This window comes from Gobio gobio (assembly GCF_949357685.1).
Source record: "Gobio gobio genome assembly, chromosome: 8".
Lineage (NCBI taxonomy): Eukaryota > Metazoa > Chordata > Actinopteri > Cypriniformes > Gobionidae > Gobio > Gobio gobio.
In genome coordinates, this window is record NC_137114.1 from 26,442,753 (window position 1) to 26,469,526 (window position 26,774).

Genomic DNA, 26,774 nt, shown 5'->3' on the forward strand with positions numbered 1-26,774 from the left:
CCTTTGTTTCACCATTAGTGTCCAATCATAACATCCGTAGATATATGATTTAATGTAGGCCTTCAATATAGCATCTGATTACTATCAGTCCATGATTATGTGATTATGTCTGATCACCGTAAAGAGGCTCAACCAGGAAATGGTCTTTAAGTGCTCCGGCTCTCCAAAAACTATGTAGATCCACTACAGAGAAATGCAATGTCCAATATTTTCATCTATAACTGTCATCTATGATAGTTAGATGTCTGTAGGTTGTAGCTGCAGTGGTAGTAAGAAGACTTTGAGGGGTCAATAATAACAGAGCTGGTGAAGCTCTTGCGGTCCTGTTTGAGTCTTGGTTGTCTCTGCCAATGGCACCATAAAAGTTCCACCTGCTCTCTGAAGAAGCTGGTGGTCAGCGTGTACAGGATGGGATTCAAGGCACTGTTGATGGGAAGGATGAAGATCACCACCCATGACGTGATTGTTCCTGAGAGAGACACAAAAGATAACATAAATTATCTCAAAATGGAGTAAAATCTAAATCTAAGTGGCACTTATAAATTACTCATGTCAATATTTATGCACCCACACCTTTTCTTAAATACATTTTTTTAAGGACCAACTAACCTGGAATCTCAACTTCCAGCAGGGAAAGGATTTTGACCAGGAATATGGGAATCCAGCAGAGGGCGTCAGAGAACACGATGAAGAAAAAGCGATGTGCCATAGCCACATCCTTGTGCAGCCGTCCACGCAGCTCTGTGGCATTAATGCCTGTTTTGTAGATGGAGTAAAACATGGTGGAGTAGGAGACGACAATGATGAGGAAGGCCACCAGGTTAAGTCCTACAAGTATAAACACAAAACTCCGATTGAACAACAGGACAAAACATAATGAAAACAGGTCAAGGCCATGGCCATCTTTGTACTGTGAAGAGGTTTAAGTGTGCCGCTGAGCATACTGTTCAATGCGCAGGAAAATAGCTTTCATCAATTTAGTATGGTTGTTGGTGTCATTAATAAAAGAATGCCATCAGCAGCAGTTAAGAGAATGTGGCACAAAACAAGACAGATATTCTTCAGAATATTTTGGTTGAGAAATGTCTGTTTTAAAGAGGCCATATTCCACATTTTGTATAAAGTTTTTTGTCCGCATTTGTTAATCAAGGTTACCTATATCAAAACAAGCTAAAAATAAATTTTACATGACATAGCCCTGCCGTTTCTGACCCTTAGAATTAAACATGCGGTTTTTGCATAGCCTACTTTATCCTTAAAGGAACACGCCGACTTTTTGGGACTTTAGCTTATTCACCGTATCCCCCAGAGTTATGCTGCGTTCCCGGCAACCCTTAACCCAAGTTTTTCCAACCTTCTACCCGTGAACTCGTACTAGATCGATGTACTCACAGTTAAGAGATCTGACGTCACATTGCTCGCAAAACAACAATGACAGCCCCGTACGGATGCGGTGTTTATGAAACAAATACAATTAACGTTAAATAAAAGGTTCTCAGCTTCTCTTGCCGAATGCACCGTTTTTTCCCCTCCGTTTCCCTCAAATAAGCAAGTAAGCACCTTTGGCGATATAAATTATTGTAAATTTAGCATAAGCCTCATCCGGTCCGCCATGCTTTGTTTACATCTAGCTACCACACGATTCCTTGCACTCAGGCAGTTTGGCGTGACTTTGCCTGGAACGCTACAAAGTCGTGAGTCGTGGTTTGAAGTTGCAACTTACGGGCTCAAAAACCTGCCTGGAACGCAGCATTAGATAAGTCCATCCATACCATTCTCATCTCCCTGTGTGCCATAACTCTGTCTGACCCACCCACCGCTAGCCTAGCTTAGCACAAAGACTGGAGGTAAACGGCTCCAGCTAGCCTACAGTTCAATAAGTGACAAAATAACGCCAACATTTTCCTATTTACATGTTGTGATGTTTATAGTTACACCGTGTAATAAGACAAAATGAAAAGTTGTGATTTTCTAGACCAATATGGCTAGGAACTATAATCTCAATCCTGCGTAATGATCATGGAACTTTGCTGTCGTCCCATGGGTGCAGCGGCGCAATGATATTTTACGCAGTGCCCTTCAGTTGTAATTTTGGACTCCATATTCAAAGAATCCTCCTTAAAATGTATTACAACATTGATATAATATGAAATGTTTCTTAAGCACTTTGCATCACATGAATACATTAATAATAAACACTTTAATAAAACTGATAATATTACACAATTTTATTTTACTGTACTTATCAAATATAAACAGCCTTTTTTAACATGTGAGACTTTCAAAAATATTACAAAAAATCTTGCCGACCCCAAACTTTTGAATGGTAGTGTATTCTTGAAGAAGAAGAAAAAAATCTGTCCAATAAATGTGGGTGGTCATATGTTAATTATGCCGGAAAGAGCTTGTTTTCAATAAATGATTTCTGTGGGAAGGCGATTGGAGTATCGGATTGGATTAATTCTTCCTTTCAAAAGAGCAAGGAAAACAAAACAAATCTCCTTTAATATTCATAACTAAATCAAATATGTTTTACCATTGCCAGAACTCACCAAGAAAAATTCCAGTGGAATATCCTCTTGCGATGGGCTTTTCCAGACGCTCAGAGTGAAGGGGGAAACAAACTCCATTGTGTCCGTAATAATTCCCAAACATGTCCTCATTAAGCAGAGGCACTGCAGCTATAGAGATACCCAGCAGCCATATAGAAGTCAAGACTACAAATGTTTGGCACTTGCTTGGTCGCAGGTGGCTGAAAGGGAAAACAATGACTAGGAATTTCTCCATGGTCAAGTAAGTGAGCAGCATGACGGAAACCTCAGAGGACAGCATAGCCAGGAAGCCAATAGTACGACACTCCAGGCTCTCCATCCACAGCTTAGCATTCTTGTTGTACTCGCCACGGAACTTCAGATCAAAGACCCCCACAAAAAACAGGTAGACCCCCATCAGGCAATCTGCACCTAGGGATAAATGAAGCATTGTGGTAAACAGGTTTAGCAATTACTCATTTGAGGCCAGAAGAAGAACTCATTAATGAACAAGTAGCTTTCTAAAAGCCCGGATTTACAATTTGGTCTTGTGCCAGAATGTTGGAGCATTTCCTGCACATATAAAATGTTATCTTTAAAAGACAAATCACAACACCAGCAGGCCAGAAATCTTTTTTTTTTTTTTTTTTACGAGGCATAGCACAGGTGAGTGACCGAAGCACATGGTAATGACATTGCAGGCTAAAATAGAAGCCTTTCCCATGCCAAATAGGATGCATTGATGCATTGGTATCAGTCCGGGGACTCCAGGAAGAGCTAGAATTGATTACTGAAGGTGATTGTAATAGAGAGTGAATCCTGTGTGAATAGAATTGTTACAGGGTTATAGATTTCCTGTCCAATAATGACAGCCTTTCCAGCTAAATGTCAGGCGGGAGATTGTCAACAGTGGGACACTTTGGTTAAAGGAGACAGACAGCAAGAGGACCTGGAGAAAAGGGTTTTCAAACACCTTAGGCAGTGCTCTTCCAGAAATACAAGAAAAACAAAACCCTTTCTGGTTGTGGAAAGCATAATTGGACAGAGTTCTTCAGCAGACAAAGCCCAAATCATTTTGGAGGTAAATAGAGAAATTAAGAGATAGCTGGCGATAAGTAATATGCTTTGATGTAATTGAGAAGACATTATGGGTGCAGGAACACTTATAATTTGAGAGCTTGGTGCCCTAGAAAACCTTTCTTCCAGGAGTGCCAGCTGCTTCAGCTTGCTTCACATTTTTTTCATAACAGTCAGCCAATTATAGCAGAAATAAGCCCTGAAAACAGATGTATGTGCCCTCTGGTGACATCAATGCCGGTCTCTAAATAGACTTGGCCTTTTCACTAGGCCTTTTTTTAAAACATCTTCTTTCAAGTAAAGATTTAGAGGTTGTGATTCATGCACTTGTAACATCTCGATTAGATAACGGTAACTGTCTTTATTCTGGTCTCCTTCAATCTTCATCATCATAAATTGCAAGTTGTTCAAGATGTGGCTGTAAGACTTTTGACTGGGTCTAAAAAGAGGTACCATATCTCCCCTATTTTAGCATCCCTTCACTGGCTACCCAGCTACTGGCTTCAATTCAGAGTTGATTTAAAAATCTTTATGTTTGTATATAGCCTAAGGCGTTGTCCAGCAGTGCACCAAGGTATATTAGTGATCTTCTTGTACCATACAGTCCTGCTAAGGCACTGCGGCACTAAGATCTTCTAATCACTTGCTTTTAACTGTGCCGCTACAAATCAAAGGGTGATCTGGCCTTTTCTGTGGCTGGGCCCAAGCATTTGAAATCATGTGACGTCTGCTCCTTCATTGGCCATTTTTAAATCTACTCTTAAATTGCATTTTTATTCTTTAGCTTTTGAAAACCTGTAATTGTTTTTTTTTGTATTGTGTAGACCTGCTTTGTACACTGTACAGCACTTTGGATCAATTTATTTTATGTTTAAATGTGCTCTGTAAATAAATGTTGTTGTTATTTTAAGAATACACGCATTTAACTCAAACCATATCATAAAGCAAATTTTGTGTTTAATATAATGTGGACAGTGCTAAAATGTATACCTCTGGTACTCACAGCACAAAACCTTGATGCAGAGGGCATGCAGGTTGTTCTCAGCCCGCAGGACGGTCCGCATCCCGATAACAAAGAGGTTCCCGAAGCAGGTGATAAAAGCCATGACCCACACAGACACACGGAGCACCGTGTTAGCAAGCAAATCCTCAAAAGATGAGAGACCATCTGAGTTTGGTTTACACTTCCGGACGTGAGGGGCGTAAGAGCAGTACTGGAACTTCTTGAAATATCTGAGAAAAAATTCATATGATTATTTAATTAATATTTAAAAATATTAAAAACAGAAAAATTATTCTTCCTTAGCATTTACAGCGCTTAGAGCGTGTAACAAAATCAATAATTTAAGTGACAATTTGTTTGCAGGCAGGAAGTCAGAACCAGACATGTATTGTGCACAATTTGTATTAACTAAATCACGAACAAAACTAAACTAACAGAAAAGGCATACATACAGATCACACATACATGGGTAAGATGTAAAGTTAAATTGGTTGAAGAACCGGATCAGAACAGAGGAATGGACCATCAGTGACTACAAGCTCCTTTGTATGATTTTGTATATTGTACGTTACTTGCATTTGCCTGAGCGGTTGAAGAGCGTCCGATGTACAATCACAGGAGAAATTCTTGATAGTTCGGTCTGATGGTGTTGAAGTTGCAATCAATTTCTTCTGTGTTGACTGAAGAAGATATGATGAACTTGCACAGTTATTTAGACTCCGTAGAGGTCGAGGAAGTTGCACATGACTTGAGGTGTTGGGCCTGCTGGCCCGCGACCGTGTGGTTGGATCGGGTTTCTGGTCCCACACACGCCAGAGTTTCCGCAAGAAAAAAATGGTGCTGGTCAAAGTGACCGGCAGAGGTTTCGTTTTCCGGACATTTTGATGATATGCCGGTCATATATCGCCTCTTAATTATTCAAGTTGAGGAAAACTGAAAGCAGTTTATGTAACTTAAAAAAATGACATAATCAGGCCGTATATGCAACATGTTTATTAGCCTAACTTTCAAATAGACGGGGAAAAAAACATGAACGTCCGATTGGCGTCAATCAACCAATTTTTTTTACTATGGTTTCACATTTCATAGTTTAACAAACCAACCCCCCTTCCCCACATAAAATATCCGAATATAGCATTGTTTTTACTCAAGCAAATTTAATTATAAACTCAGTATGTCTCGTTTAGTTGGTAACATTTAAATTGGCCACCGTGTAGACTCCTTGTCAAATGAACTTGAACAAATGACTAGGCCTATAACATTGTCTCGCGTCATTTTTGGCTACTTTTTACGCTTTTTTGCAGTGCTGAATTGTGCAGCTGCCGACTTAAAATCAAAAGTTCCCAGTGTCTCTCCACAACTTGCAATGCGCATAAGCCGCGTAACCTTGTTCTCCGCAAGGCGACTTCGCTGCTTCGTCTTGATCCGATTCTGCAGTGAGAACCCCCTCTCTGCAGGAACACTCGAGACAGGGATTACACAGGATATCTTGGCGAGCTTGGTCCACTCTGGATACATTTCGCTGAAATCACATATGAGGACTTCGCAGGCTGTGGAGAAATGCAATCCTCCATAGCCACGGAGCGCTGTCATGACAGCGTGGGCATCACGTCGCAGGCTTACGGTATCGATAAGAGGAGCGGTGTCCGCAGACTCAAGGCTTGTGAAATGGCAAACAATCCTTCTGATCGCTGGTTCTGCATATTCTTGGAGAGCTATTTGTCAGATTTGGAGAGCTATTTGTCAGATTTTAATCTGAAATTTTAATCTGACAATTTGACCGAAAAGATTTAATTTTTTCGGACATTTAATTTTTTTCCCGGCCAATGTCCGGTAATTACCGGACAACGGAAACCCTGACACACGCACATGGCTTGGTGTGTGTGTAGGCCTGCCAGCCTGGCCTGCTTGGCCAGCTGAGAGACAGCAGAGAAGGCCATGGAGGAGTATGTAGAAGAGGCTCTTGAGCAAGGCTATATCCAACCATCCCTTGCTGTTCTCATTTTTTTCTTTGTGACCAAGAAGGACAGAAGCTTGCGGCCTTGCATTGATTCCCTGGATCTCAACAAGATTACCATAAAGTTCTGGTATCACCTTCCCCTCATTCCAGCTACTTTGGAACAGCTCCAATGTGCAATAGTCTTCACAAAGCTGGACCACTGAAGTGCCAATAACCTCATCCGGATACATGATGGGGACGAGGGGAAGACTGCATTTGTGACACCTACTGAAACCTATTGCATTATACTGTATGGGCTGGTCAACGCACCCTCCATATTCCAGGGATAAATTAATGAGGTGCCCTGGGAGTACCTTCACCACTTTGTGCTGGTTTTTCTCGACATTTTAGTGTACTCCCAGACCATGGCAGAAAATTGCACCTTCCGCCATCAGAAAAGACGGTATCATTATGGACAAGGGGAAGGTGGAAGCAGTATGTTCCTGGCCAAATCCCTCAACTAACAAAGAATTGCAACGTTTCCTAGGGTTTTCCCATATCATCGGTTTATCAAGAATTACAAATCCATCATGGCTCCACTCACCAATCTCCTGAAAGGCAGGCCCAAGTCTCTGTCCTAGACACCAGAGGCCCGCTAAAGCCCTACAGTCCCTCAAGGAAGCCTTCACTGGTGCACTGCTCCTATTTCATCCAGATCCCAACAATCACAGCTGCAAGGGCAGCCCTCATGACAACCCCACCCAAACCATTTTGATTTTTCTATTTCCTTTTGTCCAGGGACCAAGAAAGCCAATGCCCTCTTTCATCTCCACAATCCCGACAGAGCTCCTGAGTATCCTGAGCCTGTAATCCCCTCCAGTCTTATAGGCAGCCTGATCCAGTGATCCCTGGATGTAAGGATCTCTGAAGCCAATGCCTCTGAGCCCACTCGGTCACACCTACGTTTCAAGAACTCAATGCATCCCTCAGATGGAATCAGTTCATTATTGGCCACCCTGGGACCAATCAAACCCTCTCACTGCTACAAGATCGCTTCTGGTGGCCCAGCATGGCGCAGAATGTGAGAAGGTTCGTCCAAGGATGCAAGAAATGTGCAATGTCCAAAAGTTCACGCCATCTTCCATCTGGCAAGCTCCTCCCGCTGCCCGGTCCTCATTGGCCCTGATAACATGTAGGATTGTTTTTTATTATGGACTTACCACCATAAGACGGATATACCTGCATACCTCTCGACTGAGAAGGGTACGAACCCGAGGAAAGATCCTGGGTTCCTAGGGATGACATCTTGGATCCAACCCTCCTCACAGCCTTTCACCATTTAATTTGTAAACATGTCACCTTTTCACCTCTTGTGAGTTTGCAGGTCTGATTTAAACTAATTGAAAGCAGAATGAGATACTCACATGTAGGAGAGATTATCCATGGGCCGGAACATGCTTGTCTGGATATTTGGGATCTCCACTCCCTCCAGGCCACTACAGAAACAGAATATTGACGTTTTAGTGTTCAAGAGCCTTTGGTTATTCCGTTGACCATCATCCAGTCACCTGCAAGCTCTAAGCCTCAGTGAATACTAGAATTTGCAAATCTGGCACATAGCCTGGTCTGCTGTTTGTTTGTTTGCTGGTTTTATCGCCAATCTGCACTGCTGCCCAAAAATGGGCCCACAAACATTAACTCGACTCCATGTGAGACTAATTTAATTAGACACATTTAATTACATACATATGTTAAAAACTGAGTAACATATATTCAAATCTTAGATAAAGCTGTCACTTACAGAGACTGAAGCTGAATTAGGTGGTTAAATTGGCCTGGGTGGATATGGTCCAGTGGGTTTTGAGACAGATTCCTACAAATGAGAAAACACAGCAAACCAATGCAGCTGTTATAATGAACACTTATAATGAAGTCTATTTACAGACAGCAACGCAAGCTCATAAGTATGTATGTATACTGTATATAAAGATAATCTGCACCAGATTTTCATTCATATACAGAGTACAATGGGGCTAAAAGCACACCTTAAGAAAAATATTGCTGTTACATGTAACTAGTTACTTGCCAACACTGAAAGTTGTTTTATTTTGTTTAAATATCAAATTACAAATACATATTATGAATGTATGATGTGGCAAGATGGGCCCTTTTACCCAACAAAGGCACACAGTATTTATACAAAGTATTTATAGCTAAAATTTTATGTTTTTGATAATGTCTAAGTTAATATTTGTTCAAAATAATCACTTTAGCAAAGTTTGCACTATTTTCTGTTTATTTTGATAAATAAAAGTATTCATTTTTGTTCAATAAATACACTGTCATTAAAATAAGTACAGTAGTAACATTAAATTATATGTTATTATATAGTATTATTAATATATTTTTAAATATGATGGTTTCGTTATAAATATTGTGATTATCACTAAGGTAGACAGACAACTTAATATAGGATATTTAACATCTGAATCTAACCATGTCATGTCAACAAATGGAAAAGTCAGCCAGATATTTATCATCATGTTAATTATTGTGCCTTTAGCCCCAACAGCAGGGGTGCCTTTTACCCCAAATACCATACTTTTACCTATTTTTACATTATTGAAAAACTGTTGCTTTAATTAGCTTGGACAAAACTGAAAATCATTAAGAAGTCCTTTGTCTCAAAATATATTCAATAATTTTAGCGATTGTCATTTGCTACTTAAATCTACCACATTTTAAAAAGCAAAAAATATTAGATCAAATTAGCACAGAATCAACTTTGCGATGCTGCCCGCGATCACATCAAGGATCAGCCAAATTTTCACGAGCATCTTGAAAAGCGTCTCTTTTGGAGAGTGCTGTGGCAAGTTTTTGTGCCAAAATCTAGTGGTTTAGAGAAAGATACAATTAAAGAAGCCGTTTACCCTGTGAGGCCTTTAGCCCAGTTGTACCCAGTATATATATATATATATATATATATATATATATATATATATATATATATATATATATGCTCGTGAAAATTTGGCTGATCCTTGATGCGATCGCGGGCAGCATCGCAAAGTTGATTCTGTGCTAATTTGATCTAATATTTTTTGCTTTTTAAAATATATATATATATATATACTGGGTACAACTGGGCTAAAGGCCTCACGGGGTAAACGGCTTCTTTAATTGTATCTTTCTCTAAACCACTAGATTTTGGCACAAAAACTTGCCACTGCACTCTCCAAAAGAGACGCTTTTCAAGATGCTCGTGAAAATTTGGCTGATCCTTTATATATATATATATATATATATATATATATATATATATATATATATATATATATATATATATATATATATATATATATATATATATATATATATATATATATATATATATATATATATATATATATATATATATATATATATATATATATATACAGTATATTCTTTTTTTAACATTTGAAATGAAATGTATTCATCCAACTGCTATTACTCACAGAATTTGCAAAGAGGATAAATCCTTGAAAATACCGATTGGCAGTTCCTTTATCAAATTACTGGACAGATCCCTGCAAAAGTAACAAGAACATGTCAAAGATGAAATCATTAATAACTCATTAGTGCCTTCTCTTGTTCCTTATTTCCATGCACACACTCATTCACAACAATTGTTTTATTGTCACTCACAGGTCTCCCATGATGCGCAGGGACTGGAAGGTATTCTCCAGCAAACTCTTGATAAGATTGGCTCTCAGTGACCTAAAAAGCACCAAGGATGAGAAGACCACACGAGAAGATCATAAACCTCATTGAAAGGGTCCTGATTTGGAACTTGTCAGCTAAACTTTTATCAGCTAAAGCTTAAAATAGAGAAACTGACCTCCAAGGGTACAGAGGAAGATCATATTTGTTTACATATTTTTGTTTTCCTTACTTCAATTGCATTCTCTATGACTGACTTCAGAATTATTTGGATCAGAGAACATAAACATACAGTGGCTCCAAAAATCTGAGATAAAGCTATTCATGTTGTTATGCTGATAATATCATATACAGAAAAATGATGTATTACATTTTAAAAGAATGTATTGCAAAATATAATTTAAACTACGTAGTAATCCTAACTAAACATTTAAGTTTCATTCTAATGAAATTTAATGACTAATGTCTTCTAGCTTTAAAGCCTATCATACAAATGGTATAATTTGCTTTTCACTTCTCTTCAGCTCAGTAAGGAAACCGTATTTGTTAATACTTACAGCACAGTAAGATGTTCACAAGCGAGTAGAGTTGTCAAGCCCAACGTCTTAATACGATTCCCCTCAAAATCCCTTTAAGAGAGCATGTCATATATTGATTAAAAAATTCATTATGCAAATAAAAATGCTGGACATACAACATTTCAGTAAATGCCAAAAGTATTGGGACACCCCTCCAAATCATTGAATTCAGGTGTTATAATCACTTCCATGGCCACAGGTGTATAAAATCAAGCACCTAGGCATTCGGACTGCTTTGAATGGGTGGCTCTCAGGAGGTCAGTGAGTTCAAGCATGGTACCGTGATAGTCCATTCATGAAATTTCCTCACTACTAAATATTCCATGGTCAACTGTTAGTGGTATTATAACAAAGTGGAAGCAAATTGGGAACCACAGCAGCTCAGCCATGAAGTGGTAGGCATGTAAAATCACAGAGCGGAGTCAGCGCATGCTGAGGTGCACAGTGTGCAGACTTCGTGTGGCCTTCAGATTTGCTCAAGAACAGCGTGTAGAGAGCTTCATGGAATGGGTTTCCATGGCCGAACAGCTGCATCCAAGCCTTACATCACCAAGTGCAATGCAAAGCATCAGATGCAGTGGTGTAAAGCACGCAGTCACTGGACTCTAGAGCAGTGGAGACGTGTTCTCTGGAGTGACGAATCACGCTTCTCTGTCTGGCAAATCTGATGGACGAGTCTGGGTTTGGTGGTTGCCAGGAGAACGGTACTTGCCTGACTGCATTGTGCCAAATGTAAAGTTTGATGGAGGGGGGATTATGGTGTGGGGTTGTTTTTCAGGGGTTGGGCTTGGTCCCTTAGTTCCAGTGAAAGGAACTAACACCTTTGGGATGAATTAGAGCGGAGACTGCTTTGTCCTTCTCGTCCAACATCAGTGTCTGACCTCACAAATGCGCTTCTAGAAGAATGGTCAAAAATTCCCATAAACACACTCCTAAACCTTGTGGAAAGCCCTCCCTGAAGAGGCCAACTCCATATTAAACCCCACGGATTAGAATGGGATGTCATTAAAGTTAATGTGCATTTAAAGGCATCCCAAAACTTTTGGCAATATAGTGTATATAGACAATAATACATCGACACATCAGTTAAATATTATTAGTACTGTAGTAATGTAAATGTTAATAAAAATGTATTTCAACATTTACTAATACATTATTCAAATCAAAAGTTGAATTTGTTAACATTAGTTAATGCACTGTGAACTGACATGAACAAAAAAAATGAACAAATGTATTTTTATTAACTAACGTTAACAAAGATTAACAGATACAGTAACAAATGTATTGCTCACGGTTAGTTAATGTTAATTAATACATTAACTAATGTTAACAAATGGAACCTTATTGTAAAGTGTCACCAATAGATCTACCTATCTATGTAAAAAAAATTATAATAATAATAATGATGCTGCCATCTTTCTAAAGTCATTTTCTCTCCCCTGTAATTTGGATCCAAATTCCTAACTCTGGTGAAAATTTTTTAACCCCCTCCACCAAATAGTGGATTACTCAGTAAATATGTATCCATGGACTTTGATATTTTGACTTTCATTACTATTTCAGTTTGCCTTTCTTCTTCAGAAAAAAACAATTAACAAAATTTAAAATTTGAACCAGAGATCTCTGGTTGAGTTGTCTCAGAATGACCCAGCTGTTTCTAAACCTGAGCTGCCTCACCGTCTTACTGCCAGCATCTTCCTAATGGAATTTAATTTAAACTCCTGTAAGTCAGAAAGTTTTAGTAAGTAAAAGAGAAGCACATACTTACAGCCAGCTGAGTAAGGGCATATGGGTGCAGAGTCTAGCGGGGGGGAGCTGTTCTAGAGAGGTATTCACCATTGACCTGTACAGATGTTTAGATGAGGTGAGCCATCATAATCTGTCAGAAGACACCTCATACAAACATTTAAAACTGCAGCACACAGACTTAAATAATTTAAATTGCAAATATTATATTTTTCAGAGCAATATTTTTTGTGACTGAAGCAACTTGTTAGAAATATAAAATGCATTGATTCTGAAGAACAGTTCTTACACACAAATAATGGGATTTAGTTACACAAAAGAAGTAAATTAACAAGTGCAGCACTTCATAAAAGAGAATGGATGAAGACTCACAGGAAGAAGAGGGAACTCAGGCCAGTAAATGTGTTGGCGGTGATTGTTGTTATGGGATTGTCGTCCAAAATCCTAAATAAGATGAAATAACACTTCAAAACCTGCAAAAATGTTCCTAAACTATACCAGCCAAGCTAATGGACTAATTTATTTAATAAATTAATAGATTCAAAAGATTTGTTTCAAATAAACATTGACAGCCAATCAGAATTCATCCTGCTGTAATGACAGACAAGTACACACTTCATTTTGTATAATGACAATAAAAGAATCTAATCTAAAAGAATTTAATATAAAAAAAAACTTGAATAAACAGAACAATATCGTCCGCTGGTGTGGACGCTAAGTCATTTTTATAGTTATCTTTATAGTTATTGCTGTTGGAATGAACGGGCCTTAAGAGACTTTTAAAATCATAAAAAAAATCATAACAACCCTAAATGGTACCGTATGCTATTAATTTTTAATCTATTTTAATATACTACAACAATAAATGTTTATTTCAATGTATTAATACAGATTTTATTTTTGCTCAAAATATTCAATATGTATTGTGTACTTGCACAGGCATCTACTGCTGTTTCAAAACATTTTATGTAGAATATGATTGTAAACAACAGAATCATCTTGACTTTGGATGTATATATTTGTATGTATGTTTATACAGATTTACTATATATATATATATATATATATATATATATATATATATATATATATATATATATATATATATATATATATATATTTACACACCGATCAGGCATAAAATTGTGACCACCTTCCGAATGTTGTGTTGGTCCCCCTTTTGCTGCCAAAACAGCCTTGACCCATCGAGGCATGGACTCCTCTATTAATATATTTCTATCAGAACCAGCATTAACTTCTTGAGCAATATGAGCTACAGTAGCTCGTCTGTTTGATCAGATCACAAGGGCCAGCCTTCGCTCCCCACGTGGCCGCCCATGACTCTGTTGCTGGTTCACCACGGTTCCTTCCTTGGAGCACTTTTGATAGATACTGACCACTGTAGACCGGGAACACCCCACAAGAGCTGCAGTTTTGGAGATGCTCTGACCCAGTCGTCTAGCCATCACAATTTGGCCCTTGTCAAACTCGATCAAATCCTTATGCTTGCCCAATTTCCCTGCTTCTAAAACATCAACTTTGAGGACAAAATGTTCACTTGCTGCCAGCCTGATATGTCCCACCCACTAACAGGTGCAGTGATGAAGAGATAATCAGTGTTATTCACTTCACCTGTCATAATGTTATGCCTGATCAGTGTATCTACCCAGTTCAGATATTGAAGACTCTGCTAATAAGCTGATTATTTGATTTATGTTTGTTAAATTAGTGTTGTCAATGAATTAATGTTGGTTCCAAATCAGTATAGCCAAAATGTTTATTGTAAAATTATGAAACACTGATGTGTATTTATATTGATAATATGAATACATTTATTTTTAATAATATTAGATACATTTAAATAAAATTGTATTTCATTTTGCATTGTTTTGCTCATCTGTCTACATATGAATCTACCTAGTCTAGCTAATTACCACAGTGTTATTCACTTCATAATGTTATGCTTGATCGGTGTATATAACAACAAAATGTACAGCTTGTTGATGGTTGTACTCACAACCACTTGAGCTTATGAAGATCACTGAACACTCCAGGTGGAAGCAAGGAGATGCAGTTCTGGCTCAAAGATCTGTAACAAAAGAGCGAGAAATTATATTAATGAGGGAAGTTTTAACAAAGAGAAAAAATTGGTTTACACAGTTGTTGAACTGAACTAAATCATAACTGAATCATCGCTGAATAATAACAGCATTATCTTGCTACAGCTGCTTTACAGCTGGATTTGATGAAGTTCGCATCATTAATTCTGTTACTCTCCTGTTTATTATTGTGACGCTCTTGACTTGACTATACATGTTTAATTTGGAAAATTAATATTACGCTTAAAAAATAGGGAAAAATCATGCACTTACAGTTTTTGCAGCTTATACAGTCCACTAAAAGCGTTAATGGAAACCGTGTCAATGCAATTATCCTGGAGAAACCTGAGGAAGACAACAAAACAATAAGCAATTTGGTCAACAGGTGGTTGTTTTTAACAGGGTTACCAAACTGATAAAAAAATAAATATATACTGTATAGATGGGGGGTATTTTTCTGATCTCATGTTACTGATTTATTCTGCCTGCTTTTACAACAAAGGTTTTTGGATTGCTGATTTGCACTTATATGACGATAGACTGCCTCACTGTGTTTCTGACCAACGCCTGTTCCTTGACCATAATATCAGCCTGTCTCTTGGATCCTGTATATTCTATGTTTATATTTAATAAATCTCCAAAATGTATTCTACTCCACCTCTCACCTCCATTATGTCACAGAATACTTCAACTCACATTCTAGTCATGCCATCCGTGTCTACTGAAGTACTGTATCCCAAAATAAATGTACCCAACCAAACATTCATCTAAGAATGAATAAATATTTGAATATTTTCAAAATGAATGCCTCAGGGCAGTTTCTGCGTCTGTCACGTGAGCGTCATCACATTGTTCTGCATCAATACAGTCCGTTGTATTTTTAAGCTCACAGTGTTTTTCTGCTGTGGCTCTAAAATGAAAATATAGTGATTTGTGGGTCACCTACCATATTAAATAAATATTTATTAAGGGCTTGAATTATGAAATAGGGAATGAGCCATTGATAATTATTCATGAAAGTGATTTACATAAGGATAAAAAAAAAGATGAATCTACATGGCACAGAACCTAAACACTGAAGTTTTATCTTTTATATTTTATCTAATATTAAAAAAAAATATTATGTTAAATAACATTGTATTAAATTACACTATCGTTAAAAATGTGTGGTTAGAAAGTTGTTGTTGTTTTTTTAAAGAAATAAAGACCTTTATTTAGCAAGGATGCATTTACATTATCAAAAGTAACAGCAGAGACTTTTAGATTTTTAATGTATAAATTCTTTTGAACGTTTATTCATCAAAAGCTCTGAAAAAATTATCACAGTTTCCACAAACATATAAAGCAGCACAATTTCAATAAAGATAATCAGCATAAATCAGAATATTATAATGATTTCGGAAGGAGTAATGGCCACTGAAAATCCAGCTTTTCCATCACAGGAATAAATAACATTTCACTATATATATAAAAAAAATATATTTTTACTGTATTTCTGGTCAAATAAATGCAGTTGTGTGAGCATTACACATTTCAAAAACCAAAAAGATTGCCAAAATGACTGGATAAATATTTAAAAATTCTTTTATGAAACTATTTGTAAAAAGACAATACTAGGTCTCTATTGGTGTAACGCTGATGTCTTTCGAAAATAAATAACTACAGTACTGTCCTCACTCCTGTCCATAACAGTGAGTTCTACTAGAAAGCATTAATAACCAGACAGCAACACTTATAATCCAAGGTTTAATGGCATGCTATACAGAACCCTGCCAATACTGAGATTTACAAGCAGCAGCAAGCTCAATTTAAAGGAAGGTGACCATGGCCTTATCATAAAAGCTTCAGTGGATTCAGCAGAAAGCTGATCATAAACGTTAATCAGTTCCATGCAGGAACCAATTGTTTTGAACCACATAACCAGGCATTGGCTGTACAGATTGACAGCTCCATTATACAAGCCTCTGTGTTGATTTGCGGCTTAGCAAAGCATCTCCTTAAAGTCAGAGCATCTCCTTAAAGTCAAAGCATACCAAAGCTGTCTTGAGCAGGTCTTATGAAAATCAATCCCTATGCATGTTTAAGAAATTAGAAAGAGGAGCTTTTTTGGATCAGAAGAAAGGATCAGGAAATGCTTATTCATACTTACAGCCTCTGTAGTTTTGTGTATTTGATGAAGGCTTTATCCGGTAATATGCGAATCTCGTTGCTCTTCAATGATCTGTACAAAAGAAACACAAACAGCCGATTAAACACTCAGTAGTGTTTCATTTGTGTATTGAGTTGAAGGAAATCTGCCTCAAAAACTGATAAGATGCAAAGACGGTGTTGGACTGTTTGTTTTTAGCCTATACGGATACATTCTTTTGTGTTTAATTGTGTAATCATTTAATCCAATGCCTTTTGCACACTCTGGGCTCTATCATACACCCGGTGGCCGGTGCAATGCGACGCCAACATAATCTGTGCTCATCTGTTTACCCATGGGTGTGCTGGTCTGAAAACAAGGTGTGTTCTGGTGCATTTTTGGCGCATCGTTGCTATTTTGAGGCTGCTGAAATTGATTGCGCCATTGACGCAGTATTTTTTGTGTTATTTAAAGGGCGCGTTAGTAGTATAGGCGGGTGCACGACGCACGTACACTCTTCTTACTACACACACAGGGACGCGCAGCAGCACACAAATATTTTTAAATATTAAAAGTAAAAGGATTCCTCTCTGGAGAAGCTTGCCATGTAAATAGCGAATCTGCCATGGTACAAGTGCAGCTGGGAATGTTAGATGAGACTCGAATTTGTTTATTGCACGTTACGCCCAAAACACATCCATTAAGACTCATTAAGAGACTAGGTACAACCCCTTTTAGACCATGCGCCTGGTGCGCTGACCGTTTTTTCCCGTCGTTAAACTAGCAAAAGTGGATTCGGACACGCCCTAAATGCACCTGTGGCATGCGTTTTAGACCATAAGCTCAGATCATTAAAATAGAGCCCTAAAGCTCTTTTCACACTTCAAATTGTTGAGCCATGTCATGTTTGCAGCGTCAATATCATTGATTGGACGAAAACCACGGTGTTGCCAAGTCCACGCTTTCTTGTGAATTAAATAAATTCAATACATTTTAGCTATAATAAGATTTTCCAAAGAAATAGGTGTCCTCCATGATTCCTATTCTTTCCGAAAAAAGCACTTGAATGCAACAAATTTGTAATCACGACTTCAGAAATGGGAAGTAGGTACACTCTAAAAAAAAAAAGGTTCTATATGGCACCAAAAATGGTTCTTGGCTCGTAATCATAGGGGAACCTTTTTTAGTGCTATATAGCACCAATTTTGGTGCTTCAGCTTCAGTGGTTCTTCAGCGGTTCTTCAGAGGTTCTTCAGCGGTTCTTCAGAGGTTCTTCACCGGTTCTTTGACTAAGGTGCTATATAGCACCTCTGAAGAACCGCTGAAGAACCACTGAAGCACCAAAATTGGTGCAATATAGCACTAAAAAAGGATCCCCTATGATTACGAGCCAAGAACCACTTTTGGTGCCATATAGAACCTTTTTTTTTAGAGTGTAATTTCCGATAGCACGTGAAAGCAGGATTAACCTTTCAACAGTTAGAAAACCAATGTCCACCATATTTTAAATTTAAGAACTGCCTTTTGAATTCACATATTTGCAATAAAAATGCTACGTACAGGAAGGTAACATTCGCTGACACCTGCGGAACGGATCTCAAGCCGACATGCACACAGTGGATCTCATTGTTAATGCACTGGCAACGATCAGGATACTGCTCCACTTCTGCAAGGCAGGACAGGAAAGATATACACACAAATTCAACACGTTCAAATTCCACAGTTTTGGCAATATTAATGTTCTGTGCAGTGACAACCAAAACATAGTTAAAAATTACTGATTTACATTGTTGAAAGTAGGCCTAGCCTATATTAAAATACATTTTAAATAAAGGTTACATTCAAATAGGCCTATGTTTCAAAGTTTAAATATGAGTTGACCTTATCCACCTTTTTCCTGTGCCGAATTATGGGAGTAACCTCTGGTAAACTGCCAATTAGCAAAAGGTTCGCTCTATGAATGCATTAATAATTATTTTCAAAAAATGTGTACAATGAGATGACATTTTTCTACTCGCCCTTCAACCATCAAATGTTAAAAGGAAATTTAGTGTAAAGTGTAAAATCATTAACAAATTACTATTAACAGACAATGACCCAAAAGCTTGATTATTTCCGCATGCAATATGATGAAAATGTTAACTATCACTGTAGTAATATTTATGTTGTATGTAACATATGTTGCCTTTTTCAAAATCAAAAATGTTTATTGACTGGAACATTGAGTGATAATATTTCAAAGTGATTTCCGTCATTTTGATAGACAAATATTGTAGCTATTAACTAAGAAACATTCCAGTAAACACTAGTAGGGATAAGGGGAAGACATTTACATTTTTAAGCATCCGTGTGAAAACAAACCGGTGAGGATTTGGGGAGAAAAACAAAAGATTCTTTGAGCATTCCAGTGAATTAATCATGAGATGTATATATCCTAAATTAAATCAGGTGAGCAGACCACAAATGCGCAGTATGTGTATGTCTTTTTCCATACTGTTACAGTGAGTATAAAGGAAAAGAGTGAAAGACTGAAAGAGTTCTTGCTATAGGCATTCTTGTTGTGCCATATCACATTAAAATAGGCTACCGAGTGTTACATTATTCTCCTGACATCAGAAAATAGAAGATTTTAGAGCTCATTCAGTCAGACGGATAAGGATTATTTGTAGAGCAACCTTATGATTTTAAAGGATTTTTTTCAGTCTTTTTGAGTTGAACTTCCCCAAACCAGAAGTGCCGCCTATAATCTAAAACACAGCATCGTTAGGAAAAAGGTGGATAATACATTTCTATTGAAAGTGACATTAAAAATGGCACTATATATTTGACATAGGCCTAGTTTAGGCATGGTTTACATGCTAATACATGCAGTCTAAATTGTATTTCTGAGACAGCAAACTCAAGAGGTTAATGATAGAATTAAGTGTATTTTTACGGCATTCTGTAGAAAGCTCTTGTGGATAAACCCTTTTAAATGTCTGGTCGAAGATGTCTGCCCAGCCACTGTTATCCCCTTCAGAGAGATGGACAGCGATGAGATAGAAGTCGACATGAGACAAGCACACACACACATGCACACAAAACACATACAGACAGGCATAAGTTAACAAATGTAAACAATGACACGATATTTTAACAATGCTAAATATATATAGGTCAGGGCTAGTTGTCACTCTTTTTACACTTTTATTTAAGGCCAGTTTATCTTAGGAAAAGACAGAGGCTGAATCCGAAACCGCCCCCTACCCTCAAATAGGGCATTATTTGAGAGGACAGCCCTTTGTAGTGGTGTCCAAACCATGTACGTTATTGAGTGCACTCATTCAATCCCACAATGCACCGCAATGACGAGTGTACAGCCGATGTATACCCAACGGCTGTCCGAATTCGCTCACCCGTTTTCATTCACTCCTTCAAGAGAACTGTATTAGTGGACTAAGGAATAGTGATTGAGGGTTTAGGGGGAGATTTCGGATTCAGCCACAGACTTCTTCTTGGCTACAAAACATGCTACTGATCATTTCCACCATTATGACCCAGGATAAATAAATAAAAAAAACAGTCAGTTAAAAACACGCTGACCTTTTGTCCCACTACTGGGGCATGTTGTTACATTATATAGGGGAAACTGCCATTAACCAGGAATTTAATTGTAATTTAATTGTCATTAAATTGTAAATGTTTTCAAAAAAAAAATTAATTTGTATGACATATTTTCCCAACCTGTCCTACATTTATCCTGAGAAAACAATCTAATTTATTTATTTAGTATAATTTATTAGTTTGGAAGATAAAATTCACAAAAAATAGCAATTTAACAGTTTGAACATCACATTTAAATTTAAAAATCAATACACAGAGCCACTGCTACAGAAAACACATGTTGACTCAAAACATTCTAGTTATTGAGATACACAGGGATCCCTGTGTGACAACTAGCCCCGGTCTATCTATATATTAATCAAAATTATTCAACCCCCTTAACCTGCAAGACATTTTGCTGCTAAGAACAGCATTTTTTGAAACCATTCAATGATATAGAAAGTTTTTTTAATAATTAATATTAATTATAGAAAGTTTACACATTTGAGTGATTCTGAGAACGTTAAATAAAGGGCTCTGAACATTCATGTACAAATATTTTTTTATGGGGGTCAAATTTGACCTCCAAGTGTCACATTTTGTGTAGAATCTTTTATTCTTTATAACCTCCAATAAACACTGCATGTAAGTGCTTAGAAGCTTCTGTCACCTCTCTACTGCAATCTTGACCCTTCCCTTGCTTGAAGCTTCCAGATCACTGATAATCTTTGGTTTTCAGATTACCACTGCTTTCTTCAAATTCCACCAAATATTTTCAATGAGATTTAAATCTGAAGCCTCAAAAACATCCTACGTCTGATCACTGAAACGAGCTTAAGTAAATTTTGGATGTGTACTTTGGGACAGCTGTCCTGTAGGAAAGTCCATTGATCATCAAGCTTCAGTCACTGCACCGAAGGCACCACCATCTTTGTCAAAATGGCTTGATACTTTAAAGAATTGATGATGTCCTTCATACAGTCAAGATTTCCACTTCCTGCAACAGCAAAGCACTCCCATAACAAGACTGGAGCACCTCTGTGTTTGACCATAGAGATGGTGTTCTTTTGCTTATAAACTTTGCCTTTTTTTGCACCAGACATACCGCTGATCCATGGGTCCAAAAAGTCCAGTTTGGTCCATAAAACATTCTTCCAGAACACCACAGGTCTATCCAAATTATTTTTAGCATATTCAAGTCTGCCTTTTATGTTCTTCTTGGTCAAGAGTGGCATTCAGCAATATGTCCCAACATGAAGGCCATGTATTCTTCTTATAATTGGAACGTTTTTCCTCCTTTCATCAGGTTATCTTGCAAATCTTTGGCAGTAAATTGAAGGTTTTCCTCGATCAAACATTTTATTCTCCTTAATGATATTGTGCTTTTTCTTTTAAAACCCTCAAAGATTTTTTGGTACAAACAATTTTTAAACGTATGAATAAGGCTGCCAGCTATGTCTCTAGGAACTTGTAGTGTTTTGGAAATCTTCTTGTGGCCATAGAGTTTCTAATGTAATAAAACAATTTGTTCTCTACAACTTTTGTGAGAGCTCTTTTGACTTCAGCACACGCATGGGCTAAATGAAAGTATGTGTAGCAGCACAAGCTAATTCAGTTTTGTTATAGAGTTTCCAAAGGCTTAATTGTGTTTTAACACAATTTTGTACCATACAAAATAAGTGACTTAAAAGTGTTGAATAATTATGACATAGCTGTATTACAAAAAAATCCAGCTCTTGTGGGGAGTTCCCGGTCGTCAGTGGTCAAGAGGTTGAAGAAGCGTGATGAAGAGGTTATCTATCAAAAGTGGTCCAAGGAAGGAACAGTGGTGAATCGGCAACTGGGTCATGGACGGCCAAGGCTCAGTGATGCACATGGGGAGCAAAGGCTGGCCTGTGTGGTCCGATCAAACAGACAAGCTACGGTAGCTCAAACTGCTCAAGAAGTCAATGCTGGTTCTGATAGAAAGGTGTCAGAATACACTTTTTTGTTGCATATGGGGCTGCATAGCTGCAGTCAGGGTGCCCATGCTGACCCCTGTCCACCGCCGAAAGTGCCAACAGTGTGCTGAACAAACAAGTCCGTCCATGGAGGCCCCACCTCGCAACTTAGAGGACTTAAAGGATCTGCTGCTAACATCTTGGTGCCAGATACCACAGCACACCTCCAGGGGTCTAGTGGAGTCCATGCCTCGACGCGTCAGGGCTGTTTTGGCAGCCAAAGGGTGACCAACACTAGCCTGGTCTTACCAGACCCTCGTACATTTCATCCAGAGTCTGGCCACTCTCCATTGACAAGCGTTTACTTCCCTGAAGGCGGGTACTCTGTTGAAGTATAAAACTATTGCCCAGAGCCACTCTGGATCTGCCCTAACCAATCACTAACGTTTGGTCGTGACGTATGTCATGCGCCGTTCGCCTTAGCCAACTCCTTCACCACTAACAGAGCGAGCTGGAAAATCAAACGTTTCCCGAACCCCGTGGGGAGGAGGGCCACAACATCATGGCCACCAACAAAACTCAGCAAAGATTTTAACTTCTGGATATTTGGCAGCGTTGCCACAACGGACCGAATGGCTTCGCTCGCATCTTTCTCCGCCGCCATTACTGAACTACAACTCAAACTAGCGCACGGCATCAGTGTCTTCGTTCTCAGTCACTCCCTATGTTCGCTGATTGGACCGGTTAAAATTTGGCTTAAAATTTGGAATATACAGCATGACAATTTAGCGTAAGTACGTAAGAGGGCGAAGCCAGGCTAGACCAACACAATATTATGTCATAATGTTATGCCTGATCAATGTATATTGACATTATCACTTTTAATTTGCCACTAAACTGTTAAAGATGCATTTTTTAAAAACCTCATATCTTTAGAAAAAGCTTACATCTGTAAATTATTAGTCTTTGGAGGGGGGGTTGAATAATTTTATATTGCAACTGTATAAAATATACAGATAAGCTATATCTGTGAGATGTTTGTATCTGTAAAAAGCTCTTACCACAATTGTCCTCATCAGCTCCATTGAGACAGTCATTTTGGCCATTGCAGTGCAGAACCTGTGGCAGACAAATACTCATATTGCCACATGGAAAGTAACCCAGAGGACAGTCTTCGGAAGGCCTGCGCTCCAGCCCTGCTGCTGGAACAATATAAGAGCACACTTAAGAAATGACTTCAAACACTTCAGAAGCTTATGCTTGCTTATGTTCAGAATATATGCAATTTAATAATGTAAAAACCCAGTTGGGTGGTATAAATGCAGCCATAATACTGTCTTTCTTGTTTTTATTCCAAGACCTTTGTGTTTGTATGTGATTATTACATCCAGCTTTACATAAGTCAATACTGAACTATAATGATATTATAGTTTATTGAGGATACTGGGGCTTTTAAGGCTTTAGTAAAAACACAAATGATAAGCTCTCTGTGACAATTATGAGTTGCCCTATGAAGTGATCTTTGTTTAACCCTCTGGTGCTCTTCGCGTGGCAGTCAAAAGTTATGTTTTCAAAGAAATTAATGTACTATATTTTTAGTTTGATAATGTTTTATTTCATTTTTTGGTATTTTTAGGGAATTTTATGGTACTAAATTATATTTATACAGTCGTTATAATCCATTTATTCACTTTTTGAGTATAGACCTGAAAATTAAATTTCCAACTTAAACTATCATAAATATTGAATGATTTGGAGCACAGCCTTAAGTTTAGTCTCTTTTTAAAGATGACACAGATTATTGCTGAAGGGGAAAACAGTGAACTTAAAAAAAGTTCTAGAATTTTACATTTATTGTTATGGAAACTGCACAGAAATATTATTTTAAATTTTTATATGAAATATCTAATTTCCAAAACACATTTTACTCTAAAACTGTGAGAAAATCTAAACAAGTTGTGTTCCAAATTTAAAAAAAATTAGGTTTCAGTAAGATTTTGTTTGGGTGCAGAACCAAAAGTCTCCACTTGATGAAATTTGTTTCCCATTCATTTCCAATGTGGTCATTTATGAATGCGAGAAGTACAAATGGACCATTTAGCCTATTCGAATCATGTTCATTATTATTAAGTTTCGTGCCATTCCGATTAAGTGAAAACTTATTTTCGTATTTTAATTTTTTTTTGTTGTTAAAAATGAGCACCAGAGGGTTAAACAGACAATGAGCACCTACTAATATGCTTCCAAATGCTTTCCAAATGCCTTGAGAAAAGGGACAAACTGTGTAGATTGTTTTAAAAAAATAAATATATTTTCTTTGATTGTTGAAGACTCATACTCCTATCTATGGTGGCACATACGTCAGAGACAATAACAGGTTGGAATATTCATATTTGCACAAATCTGTTATGCAAATCTATTTTTGAATGTGATACTGAGGTGGCATCTTTGCAAGGGAGAAGAAAATAGAGCGGTGAAGAGAGAGATATCAAACAACAAACGGATCCATTATCTTATAGATTTCTTAAACAGATAATATTTAATCATGATTGTTAAAGGCAAAAGCAAATCTGAGAGAATTTGATTAATTTAGTCAGGGTGAATTTTCTTTGAACACTGTAAAGTGTCTTGTAGTAACTCTCTGTTCAGTATGTGTCTTGGAATGTCTTCAATGAGAACTCAGTGTTCGAGTTTTAGACAAGACTTAGCCATCTGTGAAAAACACAGGGAAAAGAAAACAGCTTGCGGTCTGTTCAGGGATCTTGTACTATAATGCCCGATGGCAGCTTGACATTCAATTTTATGAACAATATCAGTCTACAATCTGACTTTTGTTGGAACCTGGAATTTTGTTTCTGTTTCTCTCTCCCTCCATTTCTGTCACCTGATGGAGTTTATGCCACTGTCGCCACTGGCTTGCTTGGTTGAGGTTTATAAGAAACATAATAATCATTAATATTATCAGTTTGACTGACACTATTGGATGGGAACAAAATTAAACTGAACTGAGCTGGATGATGCCACCACTGTTTCCTGTTATTGAACGTAACTGAATCAACACTGAACTGACTTAATGTGAGTACTGTCTTCTGTAGAGCTGCTTAGCTGAATTGAACTAATTTCATTATTAATGAACTTTACAATTATTGAACTGAACTGCATCAACATTGAACTGACTTCTGCTCTCAATACGTCTCAATATTTGATGAAATTTGCATCTGCACAGATTCAAACACAGATTTTTCCGTTATCTGTGAGAAAACGCTTCCCCACCAACGTTTTCACTGTTATAACATAAGGGAGCGCTATGACACATCTTCTGAAAGAGTACTGAATCTCCTGATCAAAACACATGCGAAGAATCTTATGTAATCATCATTAAACCGCATATAAATCAAAACTGCCTAATGTTACTGAATGAATTGTCGACCCAGGAAGTGGTATAGAACATTGCAAGCATTAGGGGTGTTGATGGACTCGATTTACCCCATCTGTGTTTTGATCAGCGTTCTGAATCCCATCCAGATGTAGTCAAAAACTTGATTTCCTCAGGTTTTTGCTTCAAATGTAGCTTTTTTCAAATGAAACTTTCCTATATTCAAGTGTTGATAAAAAAAAATAATGCATGAAGATGGAATAAAAAGGATCAATTTTGATACATTGCATGTTCCGATATTAATACAACAAAATATTCAGGGGGCCATAATTTTTTGTGAAAATTATTTTTTCGCTTTGAACGCTGGCGGAGGCTGGCAACTTAAAATAAAAAACATTGGCGGGTAAAGAGTTCAAAAGGGGTTTTTCTCAGTGATGCCACCATGGTTCCACAAAGACCCTTTCAGTGAACTGTTCTTAAAATAATCACCTTTTTTATTATTAGTGTTAAGAACATTTGAATCATAATGAGAACGTTTTTCCACTTGAGCATTGGAAACATCCCATGGATGTAAAAGGTTCTTCGTTGCAATAAAGTCCCTTTTGTCTTTAAGACTGTAGTTGGATAACTACCTGTTCCTCAAGAGCAAACGGGAACACTGGCCTAATTTAGCAGTATTGCCAAGATTAGTGATAAAGAGTTATACGATACATCTAAACACATATGCAATAGGCCTACTGTATATCATATTAGTGACTGATAGGGACTATTCATAGAAATGTAATTTCATTCAAATCAATTTGGTATTTTAAATCTTATTCACTGGCTTTTTGATGCAATCAAGTCACAACCAAAGCCCTTGACATGTCTCTTGCAGTGTGGTACCACACAATTTTCAATGTTTCCTTATATTGAAGAAATATTTTCACCGTAAAAAAAGTTCCATAATCATGTTATTTTTGTTTCCAGTAATTTAACTTAAGTTTCAACTTTACATTATTCACCTCTAATGAATTAGAAAGTGGTTGAAAAAGTGCAATGAACTTATTGCAAGCAAATTTGGCACCACTTAC

At 37.5% G+C, this 26,774-nt stretch overlaps 1 protein-coding gene across 1 annotated transcript; it reads right to left on the reverse strand.

Moving 5' to 3' along the window:
- Positions 1-224: 224 nt before the first annotated feature.
- rxfp2b (relaxin family peptide receptor 2b) lies at positions 225-25,200 on the reverse strand (the record flags this gene model as incomplete). The annotated part of the gene is made up of 18 exons (XM_079823311.1): positions 225-469; positions 610-828; positions 2,553-2,963; positions 4,612-4,841; positions 7,975-8,046; positions 8,352-8,423; positions 10,048-10,119; positions 10,238-10,309; positions 10,810-10,881; positions 12,599-12,673; positions 12,949-13,020; positions 14,594-14,665; positions 14,949-15,020; positions 16,825-16,896; positions 18,364-18,469; positions 19,739-19,816; positions 23,387-23,527; positions 25,155-25,200. The coding sequence occupies 18 exons, from the start codon at positions 25,198-25,200 to the stop codon at positions 225-227; spliced, it is 2,199 nt and encodes a 732-aa protein (XP_079679437.1).
- Positions 25,201-26,774: the final 1,574 nt, after the last annotated feature.